This window comes from Sciurus carolinensis, chromosome 8 (genome assembly GCF_902686445.1).
Source record: "Sciurus carolinensis chromosome 8, mSciCar1.2, whole genome shotgun sequence".
Classification (NCBI taxonomy): Eukaryota; Metazoa; Chordata; class Mammalia; order Rodentia; family Sciuridae; genus Sciurus; species Sciurus carolinensis.
In genome coordinates, this window is record NC_062220.1 from 60,580,353 (window position 1) to 60,602,034 (window position 21,682).

The 21,682-nt window shown below is 34.7% G+C and overlaps 2 protein-coding genes across 9 annotated transcripts in view; one reads left to right on the top strand and one right to left on the bottom strand.

The window, feature by feature from the left end:
* The window catches only part of Gnat3 (G protein subunit alpha transducin 3), a 282,850-nt gene that overhangs the window by 39,697 nt on the left and 221,471 nt on the right, over positions 1-21,682 (top strand). The window lies entirely within an intron of this gene.
* The window catches only part of Cd36 (CD36 molecule), a 75,318-nt gene continuing 72,847 nt past the window's right edge, over positions 19,212-21,682 (bottom strand). For 5 of the 6 annotated variants that reach the window (XM_047561271.1, XM_047561273.1, XM_047561270.1 and 2 more), the window contains one exon: positions 19,213-20,484. In XM_047561271.1, the coding sequence (XP_047417227.1) occupies positions 20,474-20,484 (11 nt within the window). In that variant the 3' untranslated portion in view covers positions 19,213-20,473. Of the gene's footprint in view, positions 20,485-21,682 lie in introns of all 6 variants that reach the window. The other variant, XM_047561275.1, reaches the window with a different exon arrangement.

Sequence of the window (21,682 nt, forward strand, 5' to 3'; positions counted from 1 at the left end):
ATTCCCCTTCATGAGTATGTGAAATAGAGCATTTATGAAACGTGCAGACAAAGGGTACCAGCATCTTAAAACATTTAAGAGAAAATAGGAACAATATATAAATAACTTATGAATAGACAATAAAAAGCAATATAAAATTATAGCAATCTCAAACATGAAAGTCAAACACATTAAAAAAGAAAAAAGAAAAATCATTTTTATAAATATTTATTTTTACAAATATTTTAAAACACAGCTGCCTTTGAGCCACAAGAGGGAAAGGAGGATTCCTATATGTATTTGATGCAAATATAAAACATAACTGATTTTTAGGTTATTACCTAACTTCACTGCAAATAACTTTGCAAAACAACAACAACAACAATAAAAACCTTAGGTAATTCTGTTGGTATACACAGAATATATACATATAATATATACATACATATACATAATATATGTATGTATATATACATAAAGTAGTAATATACACAGAATATATACATATACTGTTATATGTATATATTAAAATCCATTCAGAATGGTAGTTAGAACAAAAGAGGTAGTTAAGGAAAGTCACAGTATCATGAATATGTTGGACTTTAAACAGAAGATTTGAACTGTCAGTTAGAATACACCTAAAACTCCAGCTAGAACGATAATTGTTTTATAACTCAGATATTGATAACTGGCTTGACAGATGATTGAACATGTAAACATCTTAACCTAAGTATTTATCATTTTAACAGAGTGAATTTTCAGAAATAACCAATATTTGCAAAGCTATAATTGTTCCTGAAATGATTTTCCTACTTCCACTTTTTATCCCTAGAGAACTGGAAGCTATATTCATTGCTCTATTTCTTCACGTACCTGTAAGCAGCAGCATGCATTAACCCATTTTCTGATGCTATTGATTATCTAGTTTGTTAGCACATCTGCAATTGCTATAGATTTTCAAACTTAAGTTATAAACAATTGCTATAGATTTTGTGAATAAGCATAGTCTGATATAAAAATGTACCTCTTTATCAAATGGTATAATATTTCTATGGAATAAAGCATGTACATTACCAATGAACTATGACAAATGTACAAACATTTATCCTCTCTGAACATCATTTACTTTCACCAAGTAAAACAAAAATTCACACATTTAACATATTCCATAAATTGTTTGACTTCTACTACAGAGCACTCACATGTGCACACACAGAGATCAGAGATCTTTTTTGTTTATTTTAAAATTTACATATGAAACTATTTCTTATATACAACATGTGTTGAAATATATATACACACACTATATATGAATATTTACATATACACTATAACACTTCAACTATGGGTAAATCTGGTTAAATTATATATATGTTACTTGACAGATTTATATTTGTGATGATAAAACTAGAAAAAACGCTGAGAAGATTAGAATACAGTATAGTGTTCTTAACTATAGCCACCATGTTGAACACCAGATTTCTAGAAATTATTCTAACTACACTTTTTATACTTTGATCAACATTTCAACATCCCCACAACCATCACCCCAGTTCTTGGTAAACATATTTTACTCATTACTTCTACAACATGAGTTTTTTTAGATTCACTTGTCAGTGAGCTCATACACTATTTTTCTTTCTATGCCTGGTTATTTTAGTTAATAACTAGGTTCATCTATGTTATGGCATATGACAGATTTCCCTTAAGTTTTATGACTGCAATAATTCTACTGAGTATAGGTGCAACAATTTTTTTTATACATTCATCAATTGATGGAAACTTAGCTTCTTTCCATTTTTAGCTATTGTGAATAGTGCCACAAGGAACACAAGATTGGAGATATCTCTGACATACAGATTTCTTTTGTATGTACACCTTATAGTGAGTTTGCTGTATCTCATGACACTTCTATTTTATTAATCTTGTGAAGACTTCTAATAGTATTTTCCATAATGGTTGGACTAATTGACCTCTTCTTTAATACTGTGCAAGGGTTGGTTCTCTTTTTTCCTCTTTTTTGTCACCAACACTTATTTTTTTTGACACTAGCCTTGGGGGAGTGTTATTCCTTCTATATCTAATTGAGAGTTTTTATCATAAAAGATATTGAATTCTGTCATTTTTTTTCTACAATTATAGAAACAATCATATGGTTTCTATCCTTCATTGTGTTAATGTGACATGTCATGTTTACTGATTTGGATGTTTGAAACTTCCTTGAATCTCTGATTAATCTCATTTGATCATAGTGAATGATAGTTTAAATGTGCTGTTCAATTTGTTTTATTATCATTTTTTGAGGATTTTTGTATCTATGTTCATCATTGATATTGACCTGCAGTTTACTTCTTGTGTCCTTTTCTGATTTTGGTATCAGCATCATGCTTGTTTCATAGAATAGGTTTAGAAGTATTCTCTTCAATTTTTTGGAAGATTTGAAAAGAACTTGTATCAGTTCTTTAAATTTTTATGTGAAATTCAACGGTATAACCTGGTCCTGTACTTTGAAAATTTTTAATAATTTTATGGGAAACTTGGCTTTAGATGATACATGTCAAGGATTTTAACCATTCCCACTAGGTTTTCAAACTTTTTAGTGTAAAATTGTTCATAAGTCTTTTAATGGCCCTTTGTATTTATGTGCTATAATTTGTAAATTATCTTCTGATTTGGGCATTTTATTTCTTACATTAACTTTAAGTCTGATTACTATTTAGCTTTTCAAAAACCCAACTGTTCATCTTGTTTGTTTCTATTTTCTAGTATTTAATTTTGTTTATATCTGCTCTGATCTTTATTATATAATTCCCTTGGCTAGTTTTGGGCTTAATTTGCTGTCTTTCTAGTTTGTTAAGGTAAAATTTTAGGTTGTTTGAGATTGCTCTTCTTTTTGGTATAGGTATTTATTGCTATAAATGTCCCTCTTAGAACTTCTTTTGCTGTTTCCCAGAGGTGTGGATATGCTGTGTTGACACTTTGCTGCAAGAAATTTAATTTCCCTTTTAATTTTCTTGACCTCTTGGTTGTTCAGGAGCATGTTTAATGTCTGTGTATTTGTGAATTTTCGGAACTTTCTTGTGTTTATGGTTTCTAACTTTATCCCATTGTGGTTACAGATGGTGTTAGCTGTGAGTTTGTCATATATGGTCTTTAATGTGTTGAAGTACAATGCTTCTCTACCTAATTTGTTGAGACTTTTAAACCTCTTGATATGATATTTCTATCTTAAATTTGTTGAGACTTGTTCTAAGGCCTTAAATGATTTATTTGGAGAATGTTCCTTGTGCAGTTAAAAATGTGTTTTCTGCAGCTTTAGGTTGAGCATTACATATATATTTGTTATGTCCATTTGATCCATAGTATAATTTAAGTACAATGTTTCTTTGTTGACTTTCTGTCTGGATGAACTGTCTATTGATGAAAGTGATGTGTTGAAGTCTCCTGCTTTTATTTTATTTTGGTCTTTTTCTCCCTTCAGATCTAGTAGTATTTACTTTTTATATTTAAGTGCTATGATGTTGGGGGTGCATATGTATTTACTAGGGTTATATTGCTCTTGTTGATTTGATCCATTTATCATTATAGGATGACCTTTATAATTTTTTTATAACTTTAGACTTAAATGCTATTTTGTCTTAGCATAGCTAATCCTACTCTCCTTCGGTTCCATTTACAGGAGAATCTGTTCCTCCTTTCAGGCTGTCTGTGTCCTTGTATGTGAAATGAGCCTAATAGCATCTTAATTTTGCATCCCTTCAAGGTCTCCTCTTTTGATTACAGCATTTAATCTATTTATATTCAAGGTTATTATTAGGTAAGTATATACTATTTCCATTTGGTTAATTTTTTTCAAGTTTGTTTTATATATATTTTCTTCCTCTCTTAGTTTTTGATTGATTTTTCTCTAGTGGTATGTTTTTATTTTTTGTGTATATGCCTATTATAGGTTTTTGCTTAGTGGTTACCTTGAGTCTTCCAGAAAAAAATCTTATAATAGGTTATTTTAAGCTGAAACCAACTTAACATTGATTGCAAAAACAGCACCACTTATTTTATTTCTTTTTTTTCCCTTTTATTTTATTTTTTTATTTTTTTTATTTTTTTACATTTACATAGGGTAATGATGTTTATTTTATTTTTCCCCTCCCCCCACCCCTCCCACCCCTCTTTTCCCTCTACACAGTCCTTCTTTCCTTCATTCTTGCCGCTGTCCTTAGCCTAACTCTAAACCTAACCCTAAACCTAATGCTAGCCCCTCCCACCCCCCATTATATGTCCTCATCCGCTTATCAGCGAGATCATTCGACCTTTAGTTTTTTGAGATTGGCTTATCTTACTTAGCATGATATCCTCCAATTTCGACCATTTGCCTACAAATGCCATAATTTTATCATTCTTCATTGCGGAGTAATATTCCATTGTATAAATATGCCACAGTTTCTTTATCCATTCATCAACTGAAGGGCATCTAGGTTGGTTCCACAATCTGGCTATGGTGAATTGAGCAGCAATGAACATTGATGTGGCTGTATCTCTGTAGTATGCTGATTTTAAGTCCTTTGGGTATAGGCCAAGGAGTGGGATAGCTGGGTCAAATGGTGTTTCCATTCCAAGCTTTCTGAGGAATCTCCACACTGCTTTCCAGAGTGGCTGCACTAATTTGCAACCCCACCAGCAATGTATGAGTGTTCCTTTTTCACCACATCCTCGCCAACACCTATTGTTGCTTGTATTCTTGATAATCGCCATTCTAATTGGGGTGAGATGAAATCTTAGTGTAGTTTTGATTTGCATTTCCCTTATTACTAGGGATGTTGAACATTTTTTCATATATCTGTTGATTACTTGTACATCTTCTTCTGTGAAGTGTCTGTTCATTTCCTTAGCCCATTTGTTGATTGGATTATTTGTATTCTTCGTGTAGAGTTTTTTGAGTTCTTTATAGATTCTGGAAATTAGCGCTCTATCTGAGGTATGGTTGGCAAAGATATTCTCCCACTCTGTAGGCTCTCTCTTCACATTGCTGATAGTTTCCTTTGCTGAGAGAAAGCTTTTAAGTTTGAATCTATCCCAGTTGTTGATTCTTGCTTTTATTTCTTGTGCTATGGGTGTCCTGTTAAGGAAGTCTGATCCTGAGCCAACAAGTTGAAGATTTGGACCTACTTTTTCTTCTATAAGATGCAGGGTCTCTGGTCTGATTCCAAGGTCCTTGATCCATTTTGAGTTGAGTTTTGTGTAGGGTGAGAGATAGGGGTTTAATTTCATTCTATTGCATATGGTTTTCCAGTTTTCCCAGCACCATTTGTTGAAGAGGCTACCTTTTCTCCATTGCATATTGTTGGAACCTTTGTCTAGTATGAGAAAATTGTATTTATTTGGGTTTGTGTCCATGTCCTCTATTCTGTACCATTGATCTACCTGTCTATTTTGGTACCAATACCATGCCGTTTTTGTTACTATTGCTTTGTAGTAGAGTTGAAGATCTGGTATTGCAATACCCCCTGCTTCGCTCTTGCTACTGAGGATTGCTTTAGCTATTCTAGGTTTTTTATTCTTCCAGATGAATTTCATAATTGCTTGCTCTATTTCTGCAAGGTACATCATTGGGATTTTAATTGGAATTGCATTGAATCTGTATAGCACTTTAGGTAGTATAGCCATTTTGACGATATTAATTCTGCCTATCCAGGAACATGGGAGATCTTTCCATCTTCTAAGGTTTTCTTGAATTTCTTTCTTTAGTGTTCTGTAGTTCTCATTGTAGAGGTCTTTCACCTCTTTTGTGAGATTGATTCCCAAGTATTTTATTTTTTTCGATGCTATTGTGAATGGGTTAGTTTTCCTAATTTCTCTTTCTGAAGATTCATCACTTATGTATAAAAATGCATTGGATTTATGAGCATTGATCTTGAAACCTGCTACTTTACTGAATTCACTTATGAGTTCTAAAAGTTTTCTGGTGGAATTTCCAGGTTCCTCTAAATATATAATCATGTCATCAGCGAACAGGGATAGTTTGAGTTCTTCTTTTCCTATTCGTATCCCTTTAATTTCTTTGGTTTGTCTGATTGCTCTGGCTAGAGTCTCAAGGACGATGTTGAATAGAAGCGGTGAAAGAGGGCATCCCTGCCTTGTTCCAGTTTTTAGGGGGAACGCTTTCAGTTTTTCACCATTTAGAATGATATTAGCCATGGGCTTAGCGTAGATTGCCTTTATAATGTTTAGGAATGTTCCCACTACCCCAATTTTTTCTAGTGTTTTGAGCATGAAGGGATGCTGTATTTTATCAAATGCTTTTTCTGCATCTATTGAAATAATCATGTGATTCTTAACTTTAAGTCTGTTGATATGGTGAATGACATTTATTGATTTCCGAATGTTGAACCAACCTTGCATCCCTGGGATAAAACCCACTTGATCGTGGTGCACTATCTTTTTAATATATATTTGTATGCGATTTGCTAAAATTTTGTTGAGAATTTTTGCATTGATGTTCATTAAGGATATTGGTCTGAAATTTTCTTTCCTCGATGTGTCTCTGTCTGGTTTAGGTATCAGGGTGATATTGGCTTCATAGAACGAGTTTGGTAGGGTTCCCTCCTCTTCTATTTCATGGAATAGTTTGAGAAGTATTGGAATGAGCTCTTCTTTAAAGGTTTTGTAGAACTCAGCTGAGAACCCATCTGGTCCTGGACTTTTCTTTGTTGGTAGGCTTTTGATGACCTCTTCTATTTCATTGCTTGAAATTGGTTTATTTAAGTTGTGTATGTCCTCCTCGTTAAGTTTAGGTAGTTCATATGTCTCTAGAAATTTGTTGATGTCTTCGAGGTTTTCTGTTTTGTTGGAGTATAGATTTTCGAAATAGCTTCTAATTATGTTTTGTATTTCACTCGTGTCTGTTGTGATGTTTCCTTGTTCATTCCGAATTTTAGTAATTTGAGTTTTCTCCCTCTTTCTCTTTGTTAGTGTGGCTAAGGGTTTGTCAATTTTATTTATTTTTTCAAAGAACCAACTATTTATTTTGTTAATTTTTCCAATTGTTTCTTTTGTTTCGATTTCGTTGATTTCGGCTCTGATTTTAACTATTTCCTGTCTTCTACTACTTTTGGTATTGGTCTGCTCTTCTTTTTCTAGTGCTTTGAGCTGTAGTGTTAAGTCGTTTATTTGTTGATTTCTACTTCTTTTTTTGAATGCACCCCATGAAATAAATCTTCCTCTAAGTACAGCTTTCATAGTGTCCCAGAGATTTTGATATGATGTGTCTTTGTTCTCGTTTACTTCTATGAATTTTTTTATTTCCCTCCTGATGGCTTCTGTTATCCATTCATCATATAATAGTGTATTATTTAGTCTCCAGGTATTGGAGAAGTTTCTGTTTTTTATTCTGTCATTTATTTCTAATTTCAATCCATTATGATCTGATAGAGTACAAGGTAGTATCTCTATCTTCTTGTATTTGCTTACAGTAGCTTTGTGGCATAAAATATGGTCTATTTTAGAGAAGGATCCATGTGCTGCTGAGAAGAAAGTGTATTCGTTCTTTGTTGGATGGTATATTCTATATATGTCCGTTAAGTCTAAATTGCTGATTGTGTTGTTGAGGTCTATAGTTTCTTTATTCAATTTTTGTTTGGACGATCTATCCAGTGGTGAGAGAGGTGTGTTAAAATCGCCTAGTATTATTGTGTTGTGGTCTATATGAATTCTGTAATTGAGAAGGATTTGTTTGACGTACGTGAATGAGCCAATGTTCGGGGCATAGATATTTATGATTGTTATGTCTTGCTGATTTATGCTTCCCTTAAGCAGCATGTAATGTCCTTCTTTATCCCTTCTGACTAGTTTTGGTTTGAAGTCCACATTATCTGAGATGAGGATGGATACTCCAGCTTTTTTGCTGTGTCCGTGTGCATGGTATGTTTTTCCCCATCCTTTCACCTTTAGTCTATGGGTGTCTCTTTCTATGAGGTGAGTCTCTTGCAGGCAGCATATTGTTGGATTTTTCTTTTTAATCCAATCTGCCACTCTGTGTCTTTTGATTGATGAATTCAGTCCATTAACATTCAGGGTTATTATTTTGATATGATTTGTATTCCCAGTCAATTGACTCATATTTGTTTTTGACATGATTTAGTTTCTCCTTTATTTGGCTATTCCTTTAGGCTAGCGCCTCCTGTTGCTGATTTGCATCGTTGTTTTTCATCTCTTCCTCATGGAATATTTTGCTGAGAATGTTCTGTAATGCTGGCTTTCTTTTTGTAAATTCCTTTAGCTTTTGTTTATCATGGAAGGATCTTATTTCATCGTCAAATTTGAAGGTAAGTTTTGCTGGGTATAAGATTCTTGGTTGGCATCCGTTTCTTTCAGGGCTTGGTATATGTTGTTCCAGGCCCTTCTAGCTTTTAGGGTCTGGATTGAAAAATCTGCTGATATTCTTATTGGCTTCCCTCTGAATGTAATTTGATTCTTTTCTCTCGCGGCCTTTAAAATTCTGTCTTTATTTTGTATGTTAGGTATTTTCATAATAATGTTCCTTGGTGTGGGTCTGTTGTAATTTTGTATGTTTGGAGTTCTATAAGCCTCTTGTACTTGGTTTTCCATTTCATTCTTCAGATTTGGGAAATTTTCTGTTATTATTTCATTGAATAGATTGTTCATTCCTTTGGTTTGTTTCTCTAAGCCTTCCTCAATCCCAATAATTCTTAAATTTGGCCTTTTCATGATATCCCATAATTCTTGTAGATTCTGTTCATGATTTCTTACCATCTTTCCTGTTTGGCCAACTTTGCTTTCAAGATTAAATAATTTGTCTTCAATGTCTGAGGTTCTGTCTTCCAGGTGTTCTGTCCTATTAGTTATGCTTTCTATGGAGTTTTTAACTTGGTTTATTGTTTCCTTCATTTCAAGTATTTCAGTTTGTTTTTTTTTCAGTATCTCTAACTCTTTATTGAAATGATCTCTTGCTTCCCGTATTTGGTCTTTTAACTGTTGATTGGTGCGATCATTTAATGCCTGCATTTGCTCTTTCATCTCCTCCTTCAATGCCTGCATTTGCTCTTTCATCTCCTCATTAGCTTCCCTGATCGTTTTAATTACGTACATTCTGAACTCCCTTTCTGACATTTCTTCTGCTGTGCTGTCATTGGGTTTTATTGATGTAGTATCTAGGTTTGTTTGGGACATTTTCTTCCCTTGTTTTCTCATATTGGTCAGTTGTCAGTGGGACCCTGAGATATTGCAGTTTTCCGCTACTGGCTTATAGTGTTCTGGTAGATTTCCAGTGTATCACCTCCCAGCCTTCAGTAGCCTGATGTCTTGGAGGAATCTGATAAAGCAGCTCATCCGAAGAAAACTGCCCCTAGCCCCCTACTGGTTCCACGGTTTGGAACTGGCTCTGTGCGGAAATGCTCTCACTGTGGGCCTGCGCCGTGCAGCTGGCCGTGTGGGAGGAGCCCACTGCCGGAGTGTGGAAGGCTACCTTGGGAAGACTCTAGCTGCCCTGCCCGGCTCCAATAAGCCACCTCTATCTGGGCCTGCCACCCGGGCCGAGCTTTACCCAGTGGGCAGACTCACCCGTGGCTCTATTTCAGTCCGAGTCTCTCAATGCCTCCCCTTCTTAACTCCAGGGTTCTGGAGCGACTGGGGGTGCAGTCTCCCTTTAGGCCGCCATCTTGGATCGCCCCGTGAAGAGAGCCTGCAGCCGGAGTGGGCAGAGCCGCCTGAAGAGGTCTCTGGCTGCCCTGCCCTAATCCCAGAGGCTGTTTGCGGATCGCGGCTCTCCGCTGGTTCGTTGCTGGAGTACGCTGCGCTGCAGGGGCTCCGGGACTCGGAGCTTGTTCTGGTCAGAAAGGCTCTCACTAGCCCTTATTTTATTTCACTACCACCTGCACATTTAAATTTTTGATCACCCTTTATCGTTATTACCTGTCCTGAACCAAATTATTGTACTTTTGTCTTTTAATCTTCATACTAGAGATTTATGATTCACAGTTGTATTAGAATGTTTTCAGTTTGACTGTATACTTTTACCACTGTATACTTTTACCAGTGAATTTTATACTTTCAGATTTTTTTGTGTTACCAATTAGCATTATTTTTTTCCACCTTGAAGAATTTCATTGCATATTTTTTTATAAAAAATTTATTTGGGTGACAAATTCCCTCAACCTTTGTTTTTGTCCAGGAAAGTTCTTCTCTTTTATTTTTGTAGGACAGCTTTGCTGGGTACAGTGTTCTTGGTTGGCAGAGGTTTTGTTTGTTTGTTTGTTTGTTGATTTTTTGTTTTTGTCAAAATTTGGATATATTTTTCACTCTTTGCTGGTATATAAGGCTTCTCCTGAGAGGTCTGATGGCAGTAACTTATTTGTCTGTTGCTTTTTTCTTGCAGTTTTCAGGATGTATTTGTTTATTGACAGTTTGATTATAATATGCCTTAGGGTAGTCTTATGTAAATTGAATCTCATTGGAGACTTATGACCTTTCTGTACTTAAATATTTCTGACTCTAAGTCTGGAAAATTTTCTTTCATTACTTCTTTAAATAATTGCTATGTTACTTTATTTTTATCTTCTTGTTTGACTTGAATATTTGCTCTTTGGTTGTTATCCCATAAATACCACATGCTTTGTTCACCCAACTCATTCTACTTTTCTCCTTTACTGAATACAGATGTCCATAGTTATGTATGGATTGGTTAAAAAATGCCCATAGATATCAAAACCTATAGATACTCAAGTTCCTTGTATGAAATGGTGTAGCCTTTGTATTTAACTTGCATACATCCTCCGGTATATTTTGTAATATCTCTACGTTATTTATAATACTCAACACAATGTAAGTGATATGTAAATTAGTATGTTGCCTTCTTTAGGGAATGACGAGGAAAAACTCTATATATGTTTGGATAGGAGCATTTTTTTCTCAAGTAGTTTTAAAAAATTTTCTCCACTCCAAAGGCATAAGTAATTTTTTTATAAGACCACTATATGCATATTTGTATGAAAAGAAATCTTATTAAGGGTAGTTCTAATTGTGCTTGCCTTCTTCTCTCTGTATAATTTACAACATGAAATAAACATCTTGTGTAAAAAAAAAAAAAAAGAGCACTACATGTGTAGATAGCATTTGGGTTCCTTTTGATATAATTATGTGTACAAGGAATTTGATTTCAATCACCATTCCTGGTCTCCTTTTCCTTCACACCTCCTTGCCCTCTTTTATTCTCCTCTACTCTAAAGATCTTCCTTTCAATCATTTATTTATTTTTCACTGGTACTTTCTACATATATGGAAATGAGGTATACCCCTTGGTAGGTTTATTTATATATGTATATAACACCATTCTGTAAATTAAGTCCATATTTCTTTCCCTTTCTCTCCTTCCCTCCCTCTCATTCTTCTATTTCTATTCCACTGATCTTCCCTATATAGTTATGATATCTGATCCCTTTCCCCACTGTGTTCTTTCTCTTATTTTGCTTTAGCTTCCACTTATGAGAGAAAATATTCAACCCTTGATTTTTCTGAGTCTGGTTGATTTTACTTAGTATGACTTTCTCCATTTCCATCTATTGACTGACAAATGCTATTATTTCATTCTTTATGACTGAGTAAAACTTCATTATATATATTTACCACATCTTCTTGATCCATTCATCTATCGATGGGCATCTGGGTTTATTCTATAATTTTGCTATTGTGAATTGTGTTGCTATATACATTATAGTGACTATATTGCTATAGCAGTCCAATTTCAGTTCTTCTGGATAAATACTGAGGAGTGGGATATCTGGGTCATATAGTGGTATCATTCCTAGGTTTTTGAGTAATCTCCACACAGCTTTCCAAAGCAGTTGTAATAATTTGCAGTCCCACTAACAATGTATGAGTGTACCACTTTCCCCACATCGTCAAAAGCATTGATTATTATTCATATTCTTGATAATTGCCATTCTTACTAGAGTGAGATAAAATCTTAGTGTAGTTTTGATTTGCATTTCCCTGATTGTTGGAGATGTTGAGCATTTTTTCACATATTTGTGTTTCTTTTAAGAAATTTCAGTTTTGTCCTTTTGCCCATTTATATATGGGGTTATTTATTTATATTTTTGGCATTGAGTTTTTTGAGTTCTTTACACATTCTGGATATTAACCCCCTGTCAGAGGAGTAACTGGCAAAAACTTTTCTCCTATTCTGTAGGTTCTCTCTTCATATTCTTAATCATTTCCTTTGCTGTAAAGAGCTTTTTAATTTGTTGGCATCCCACTTATTGATTCTTTGATTTATTGCTTGAGTTTCAGGGAACTTAATGAGAAAGTTGGTACCTGCACGGATAGCATGATGGAGTATTAAACCTATGTTGTCTAGTGGTTGCAAGGCTTCTAGTCTAATTCCTAAGTCTTTGATCCATTTTGATTTGCCTTTTGTCCAGGGTGAAAGATAGGGATCTAGGTTCATTCTTCTACATAAAGATATCCAGTTTTCCTAGTACCATTTGTTTAAAAGGCTGTTTTTTCTCCAACATATTTGTTTTGGTATCTTTACCAAGTACCAGATGACTGTAAGTATGAGGGTTTGTCTTTGTGTCTTCTATTGTATTCCATTGGTCTGTGTCTACTTTGCCAATACCATACTGTTCTTGTTAGTATAGCTCTGTAGTATAATTTGAGATCAGGTATTGTAATGCCTCCTGAATCACTTTTCTCATTTGGAATTGCTTTGGTTATTCTTTCTGGATCTCGTCTTCCAAATGAATTTAAGAACTTTTTTTTCTAGTTCTGTGAAGAATGTCATTGGTATTTTGATAGGGATATTGTTTTTGGTAGTATGGCCATTTTGACAATATTAATTTGACCTATCCAAGAACATAGGCATAGGCGTTCTTTACATCTTCTGAGGTCTTCTTCAATTTTTTTCTTAGTTTTCATTGTAAGATCTTTCATTTCCTTGGTTAGATTAATTTCCAGGGTTTTTTTTTTAAATAATGTGAAGGGGATATTTTTCCTCATTTCTTTCTCAGCCAAATTGCTGTGAGAGTATAGAAAAGCTATTGACTTATGAGTACTGAACTTGTATCTTGCTACTTTGTTAAATTTATAGATCAGCTCTAGGAGTCTTCTGCTGGAATCTTTCGGGTTTCTAGATAAGCATCATGTCATCAGCAAACAGTGACATTTTGACTTCTTTTCCTTTTTGTATCCCTTTAATTTCCTTCTCTTGCCTGATTGCTCTGGTTAGTGTTTCAAGAACTATATTGAATAGAAGTGATGAGAGTGAACATCCTTGTCTTGTTCCTGATTACGTAAAAAGCTTTCAGTTTTTCTTCATTCATTGGGTTATACATGATGTTGGCCTTGGGATTGTCATCATATAGCTTTTATAATGTTGAAGTAAGTTCCTTCTATCCCTAGTTTCTCCAACTTTTAAAAGCATGAATAGGCCATTCCTGCATCTCTTCAGATGATCATATGGTTCTTCTTCTTAATTCTATTTATGTGGTAAATTACATTTATTGATTTGCATATGTTGAACCAATCTTGCATCCCCAGGATGAAGTGTACTTGGTCATGGTGTATTATCTTTTTATTATGTTTGTGAGTGCTGTCTGCTAATATTAAGAATTTTTTGCATCTATGTTCACCAGAGAGATTTGTCTGTAGTTTTCTTTTTAAGATGTGTTTTTTTATATGGTATTGGTGTCAGGGTTATACTGGCTTCATAGAATCTCAGTTTTATGGAATAATTTGAGAAAAAATTGGTGTTAGCTCCTTAAAGGTCTGGTAGGGCTCAGTCGAGAATCTGTCCAGTCCTAGAATTCTCTTTGTTTGTAGACAGTTAATTGCTGTTTCAATTTAATTACTTTATTGATCTGTTTAGGTTTTTTTTTTTATAAATTCCTCATTCAATTTTGGCAGGTCACATGTATCTAGAGCTTTGTCTTCTAGATTTTGTAGGTTTTTCTTTTTTACCCTCTATCATTTTTAAAATTTTTAAAAATTAGGTATACATGACAGTAGAATGCACTTTGATACATCATATAATGGAATATAATTTCTCAATCTTCTGGTTATACATAATGTAGAATCTCACTGGTCATATAATTATATATGTACATAGGGTAATACGTCTGATTCATTCTACTATCCTTTCTATTCCCATACCCCCTCCCCTCCTTTCAATACTCTCCACCTAACTAAAGTAACTATTCCTCCCTAGCCACCCCCACTACCATTATGAATTAGCATCACATATCAGAGAAATCTTTTGGATTTTGGTTTTTTGGGATTGACTTACTTCACTTGGAATGATATTCTCCAGTTTCATCCATTTAACAGCAGATGCCATAATTTCATTCTTCTTTATGACTAATTATTAACTTTATATATATATATATATATATAAATACATACATATATATCACATTTGTTTTATCCATTCATTTGTTGAAGTGCACCTAGGTTGGTTCCATAGTTTAGCTATTGTGAATTGAGCTGCCATAAATGTTAATGTGGCTGTATCACTGTAATATGCTGATTTTAAGTCCTTTGGGTATAAATCAAGAAGTGGGATAGCTGGGTCAAATGGTGATTCCATTCCAAGTTTTCTGAAGATTCTCCATACTTCTTTCCATAAGATACTAGCAATATATGAGTGTACATTTTTTTCCTCACATTCTCACCAACATTTATTGTTGTTTGTATTCTTGATAATCGCCATTCTGACTTGGGTGAGATGAAATCTTAGAGTAGTTTTGATTTGCATTTCTCTAATTGCCAAAAATGTTGAAGATTTTTCTTACATTTGTTAATTGATAGTTTTTCTTTTTCTGTGAAGTGTCTGTTCTGTTCTTCCTTAGCCCATTTATTGATTGGGTTATTTGGTTTTGTTGGTGTCAAGTTTTTTGAGGTCTTTATATATCCCGGAGATTAATGCTCTATCTGAGTTGCATGTTGTAAAGATTTTCTCCCATTTGCATATCATTGATTGTTTCCTTTGCTGAGAAGAAGCTTAAAGTCAGTTGCAGGTGTGTAATTTTGAGATAAATGTCCAATGTTGACTTTAGCATCTAATAATTCTAATTGCCACCTATATAAAAATTATGGCACTTAACATCAATGCCAGCAATACGAAACTGTGGTCTAGATCACACATTCAACATTAGGTGTCTACTGTGTCATCCATGATATTCACAATAACAACACAAATAGGGTACAAATTACATAAAGTATATAATTCTAATAATAATAATCCATTGGGATCACAGTTTTTTAAGCCTGGAGAAAGTAGGGGGGGCATGTGAGAGAAAGCTTGAAATATTTTTAAAAAGTGATCAAAGGAGAGGCTGGTGGTAGTTAACAGATGTCAACAGTAAAGAAGGAATTAAAGATTTATAGAAAGTAATAAAGGAAGTGGAAACAGGAAAATTTGGTTGTTTTGGGAGAAAGAGGGTGATAAAGGGGAGATAGGAGGAACAAGAAACAGAAACTGTAAGATCAAGACAAACTAGAATCTGTGAATAATTGAACCCCATCTAAGACAAATCAAGGTCAAGAAATAGGTGCAGAAGGAAGAAATTAATATGAAAGTAAAATTATGAGCATATATGTATTTTTTAAATCTATCCATGTAGTGAATACATACATAGCCACACACACACCACGAAATTATACATAATGGAAAAAAGTAAAATGTAGTACAATGATGAAATTATGTTTGAAAACTTTTTTAAATAGTTGAAATTTTAAAGAAATAAAAGGAACAAAAATATGAGTATGAAGAACAAAAAAATGAGGAAAGAAAATAAAGAATAAAAAATGAAAATTCTTGCTGATAAATACAAGGCTTATTTCTGCTGAGGTGTTCAAAACTGTTGGCAGGGATGGAGCTCATACTTGGTATTTGTTTTGGGTTTTATAACCCTTCGGTTGAAGATTGGGGGTTATTAAGCTTGACACCTTAGCTGCCAGCCTTTGTGGCTAGGAGGCAAAGCTGGTTGTACAGAGCTCAGCTTCCAGTCTCCCAGTATACAATTTCATGTTTGTAGGGTGAAGGTGTTGCAGATTTCTAAATTGGAGATTCCAGTAATTGGGGTTTAGTCTTCATTGAACTTTGTAACTCTGTGTTTGAGTGTTGGTGTATACTCCCTATTGAAAGGGGGATACTGATCTCTGCAGGAATTCTCTGGGTTCCTGATAAAAGTAACTTTTAGGGTATAGAGGCAAAACCTTCACAGCTTTCAGCCTAACCACTTAGAATATGAATTAATGGGTAGATCTGCCCTGGAGTGCAGATACTTTTGTGTGTCTGCTGCAGCTCACTGTAGCACTAATGACAGCAGGAGCTTTCTCCCTTGGGATCCAGAGTCTAAGTGGTCCATGTAAGCTTTTCTCTGCGCCTATTTCAGTCTCTGGTTCAGGCGACTTCTGGGACATTGTGGTTAGCTGCAGGGCTTCCAGATCTTGTGTCTCTGGGCTGCGAGAGCTCTGATGAGGGGGCACAGATTTTGCAGATGGGAGTGTGATGGGGATGGCGATGGCTGCAGAACCTCCAGAAGGTGCTAGCTCTCTCTGATAGCAGGAGCACACACACATTTTAATGGCCATGAGAACATAGTAGGTGTTCACTTTCTCCAGTAGATAGTGCAAGAACATACTTTCCCTGGATATGGGAATGCAGCCAACTGTGTCTCTCTAGTGACCTGAGCCTGGAGGTGGTAATTCAGCCAGCAGTCACTTTTTATGACAGTGCAATCACAAGGGGTGGCCACTTTCTCTGGTAGGAGGGTGCAACTGCTTCTACTGGCAGTGGGGAGTGCCCTTAGGAGCCTGGCACCTGTCTGTGCCCAGAACAGGAATTACGTTTGGAGTTGCTTTCACTGATTGGCTTCCCCTTCCAACTCTGAGTCTTTTAAATTCAACTTCCCTAATCCACAGGTTACCCCAAATCAATTCTTTTTAAATTTATGTATCAGCTACCAGGCCATCTTCTTTGTCTGTGCTGCCCCTCCCATTAGCTATCACTGCTGGCGGCCACACTGGTGCCCAAACTGGCTCTTCTCTAATGAATAATTTATGTTCACATTTCTGACTTCTGACACTCTATAGTTTTTTTTTTTTTTTTTTTTTTTTTTTTTTACAGTTTCAGTATTAAGTTTCAGTGTATTCCCCCAGTTACCCACCTCACTGAGAAGTCATCTTCCTTCTTTTAAATCTGGTGTTGAAGAACTGTTAGAACATGTATCCTTCCTCTAGTCTGCCATCTTCCCCTCTTCCCAAATATTTTGATTGTTTATTGAATACATGAATGTGGGACCCACAGATGTAAAAGCAATGCTGTTTGTTAAATAACTTGCCATTGAGTTTTTATATATATAAAAACTTTTGTTTGATCAAATCTTTTTTTTTTTTTTTTTTTTTTTTTCAGTGCTGGGGATTGAACCCAAGGTTCGTGCTTGACAGGAAAGCACTCTACCAACTGAGCTATATCCCTAGCCCTCAAATCTACTCTTGATGCTCTCTATTGGCAGTTTTCATTATGTTGATTGTATTTTTCAGTTCCAGGATTCTGGGTGTTTTTGCTCTTGTATTTCAATCTGTTTAATGTCTGATTGCTTATTGTATTTTCTTAAAGTTGTGAGCTTCCATAAAGCAGATTATATTTTTCAGACTGTATATCTCCATCTCTTTTTTTATGTGTGTGCATGTGTTTTGCATTTTATTCACAATTATATTTTTTGGACTTATAGCCATTCACTGAATTCAGCATTGATGATATAAAAAGATTTATGTTTAAGCTCACTTAATTCTTCAGAAAATTGTCTATTTTTTTTTATTGTAAACAAATGGGGTACAACTTGTTTCTGTTTGTACATGAAGTAGAGGCATACCATTTGTGTAATCATACATTTACATAGGGTAATGGTGTTTGATTCATTCTTATCTCCATCTCCTTTTAGTCACATCTTCTCTTTCTGGCTATATGTTTCCCTGTTTTAGATCCTTGTGGCCTTGTTTCAATGTCTGCACATTTGAAGAAGCAGGTGCTTTTCTCTACTTTTTTGCAGACTAGTTTTGTCTGGGAAAGCACTTCAAGAGTTAGTCCATCCAGATATCTGGACAGAGCATCTGGTGAGGTCCTTACACCTGGGACCACTGTGTCTGTCACAGTGCTATACCCAGAAGTGCCAATGGAGCTGGCCTCCTGTGCTACTGAGGCAGATGCAGCTCTCAGGCTTATCTGAAGCTCATGACTGCAGGAGGCTTCCCATCACTGAGTGTTGTTTGGAACCCAAATTCACAGTAGTTTGTTAATAGTAATGCACACTATGAATTGAACCTATATTTGGGGGACTTACTGTTCCTTCATTGTTCCAGCTCAGTTTATGTCAACCTAGAGTAGTAATAGGTGTCTTCCTAGTGCTGGGTTTTACTGTGGCATACCTGGGGTTGGGTAAGACAAAGTCCCATGCTTGCTTTTCTCTTTCTACTAAGTGATCAGTATTTCTCTCCATGCGATGCTGCCTGGGGGAGAGATGAGAGATGCAATGCATAATATAAAACTTTTTCCTACTTTCTCCAATACATCTATTTATTATGCTATAACCAGGTACTGTGATCTCTCATCTGGCTTTCTCGGCACTTGTGTGGAGGTTTTTTTTCTTTTCCATTATTATTATTATTATTATTATTATTTTTGCCAGGTATGGATAGCTATGTCTTTGATGTTTCTGCAGGGGTCAATTATTCTTCCATCAATGTGCTCCACCCTCTTCCTCATACATATTAAAAGACCTCTTATAGAATTTTTTCTACTGGATATTTTAATATACTCTTACCTTTTTAAAACACATTTTAGAGGATTTGAGAAAATAGGACTTATGAACTTAATCTCACCCCTCCATATTCAAGAATTAAATTTATATTTCTTAGATTTATATACTCACAACTACCTTAGTGCGAAGAGAATTTTTAATTATCAAGGGTAGATGTTTAGAATTTCATCTTATGTCAATATCTTAGCATGATACCTCTTTTCCTCCCAATTAAAAGGAAAGGCACTAATTTAGTACTGTCAGATTCAAAAGATCTCTCCATAGGGCTAGTGTCTTAGTTTAAGGTTTTCAATAGAAATTAATATTTACATAAAGCATAAAGAGACCAAGATACTTTTAATTTTGGTATCCAAATGTCAGTTACTGATTTGTTCTATAACCCCCTGTGTCAAACACAAGACAGGATTTATCTGTCGTTCCTTTCTATGTTGGAACTTCGTAGAACTAGCACTCTCTGTAAGAGATGAACTCTCTCCTGAAGAAAGCAGCAAAACCTACCAATATTCTTCACATAAAAAGAAACTTGGCACTCAAGTCCTGCTACTGTAAGGAAAAAAGTGTTTTTGCTCTTCTTCCACTTGGCATAAAAAATTGTCCCAGAAGCAAGTGGTTAAATTCAGAAAGAATATTTCAGAAAAAAAGTGTGGAATCACATAGCATATTTCAGGTAGAAATAAGTATAAACATTTTGTAGCACAATGTTAGACAAAACACAGGCATTTAAGGAAGAATATCTTTTAATGCTTGAAACCAGTACTTCCGAGATGACTATGAAAGCAAGAAATATTACAACAAATAACATTTAGCACTTATTATTCTTTTCGTAACATTTCATAAAATAATTGTTATATCATTTACATCTCTTAATACTAGAACAGCATTCTGAGGTTGCCAGGCATAAGTTGCAACTGACTAGAAAGACCGAATCTACTCACTTCCAGAAGAGTTACACAACATGAAAAAATAACCAAGTACTTAAAATACAAAGTGCTACAGTGTGTGAAAAATATTGTCCACCTGAAGGATCAGTGACAAACAATATAAACCCATTGTTATAAAGTAAAAAAAAAAAATGGTTTTGATGTCTGCTGTACAAAGGATTCCATAGGGAGAGAAACTTAAGGTATGATGAATGGCTTATAAGCCAGTCACTCATTTTCCATTCTTAAATGTCTTTCAAAATATTTGATGCTCATGATTTGCAATGTACTGACAGTCCTGAGGTCTGTCCGTTGCCAGTGAACAAGGACACTCGGAGTGTGATAATGTCTCACTTTCATTAGAAAGACAGGAGTTGGGGGCCCAGGATTTGTTTAGAACTTCTTCTCCTCTCCTTTGCCACCAGGAAACCAATAGTTACTCAGAACCAAGTAAAAACAATCATTTCATGCTAGAACCAGGTCTGGAGAAACTGGAAACAACTCAATTGTGTAAATGATGAATTTTAAAAGGTGCCATTTTCTGTTCAAAGTATAGATTTTAATGACATCTTAATCCTTTGGAAATGTGGTGCAGCTTAGTGCAAAAAGTATATATAGAGAAAGTGCCATCATTTCTTCAACTAAAAGATAATGTATGTTTTGTAAAAATAAGCATTAAATATCCATTTTGTAGATCTGTATCACCAAAGGTCTTGATGTCACTGGTGCTTAAGTGTAGACTCATTTACTACCTGTAAAGTAGAGGAAATATTTCTATTTATTAGAAAGTAATGGAATAATAAAAAGTACTCCATTCCTAGATATCCAAGATCTGATGCTTTCCATTATGCAGCCCAATATCTCAAGCAGAATAGAGGTTCTCTGATGTAGTTCTCCATTAGCATGTTCCCATTCAAGGATCCATGCAAGACTGCTTCCCAACTCTCAAGATAAGCACATAAACAGCCAAGGGAATGGTAGCTAACTAAATCTGGTCTTAGGAGGGTGGAGATGCTGGTTCAGAGCATTTTTTCTTGTAGAGGTGTATGTATTACTACTTTCAAAAGGACCACTGGCATATTGTTGTTGTGATCCACTGAGTAAAACACACTTTAGTTTCATCATCTTAAACTTTATTCCCTCAAATACATTGGTCTCCTTTTAATTGTCCACAAATTTCTGCAGAGACATAACTTTTTGAATATTCAAAACTGAGGCTTAAGGAACACTACCTCTCCTATATTTCCTTTAACTCTAGTAAAACAAGTAATAAAGAAAAAATATTTTTTAGGGGAAAGGGTTATAATGGCAATAATTTTTCCTTACAATGGTTAAATGTATAATCAAAACTAATATCTGTTGACAAACACTGATCACTTTTAAGTTCTTCTATAACTTAGTTATATGTGGGTTATATAAGGAATCTGATATTCAGGAACTTTTCAGTGATGAAATCCCTCATGTAAGTTTAACATAGAATGCTTAAAATTTTATATTTTCTTTGAAAAGGCATGTTTTCCAACTTGAATACATTTTTGTTTTGTTTAGATTTTCAGTGAGTCAAGCTTTCCATTACATGTGAATAGCCTTAGATCTTGTTATTTCATTAATGGAATATGTTAATGCACTAGGTTAACATTTTTGAGTACATTTTGTCCAAATATATTTTAGGCAGGGTTTTTCGGTCTTTTTTTTTTTTTTTTTTTTTTTTTTTTTTTTTTTAAGTGAGAAATCAGTTGCAGAACTGATCCAGAACAAAATATTGAGTTGCTTCCCAAGACACAAACTCTGTCTTAAGTATAAAAAGTGGAATGAATCTAACAATTTTTTCTATGTACATGAATGAAACCATCACAGTGAATCCCACCATCAAGGACATCCACAAGAATGTCATCCTAACTACAATGAAATATATTCCATGCTTGCATGTAATTATATCAAAATGAATTC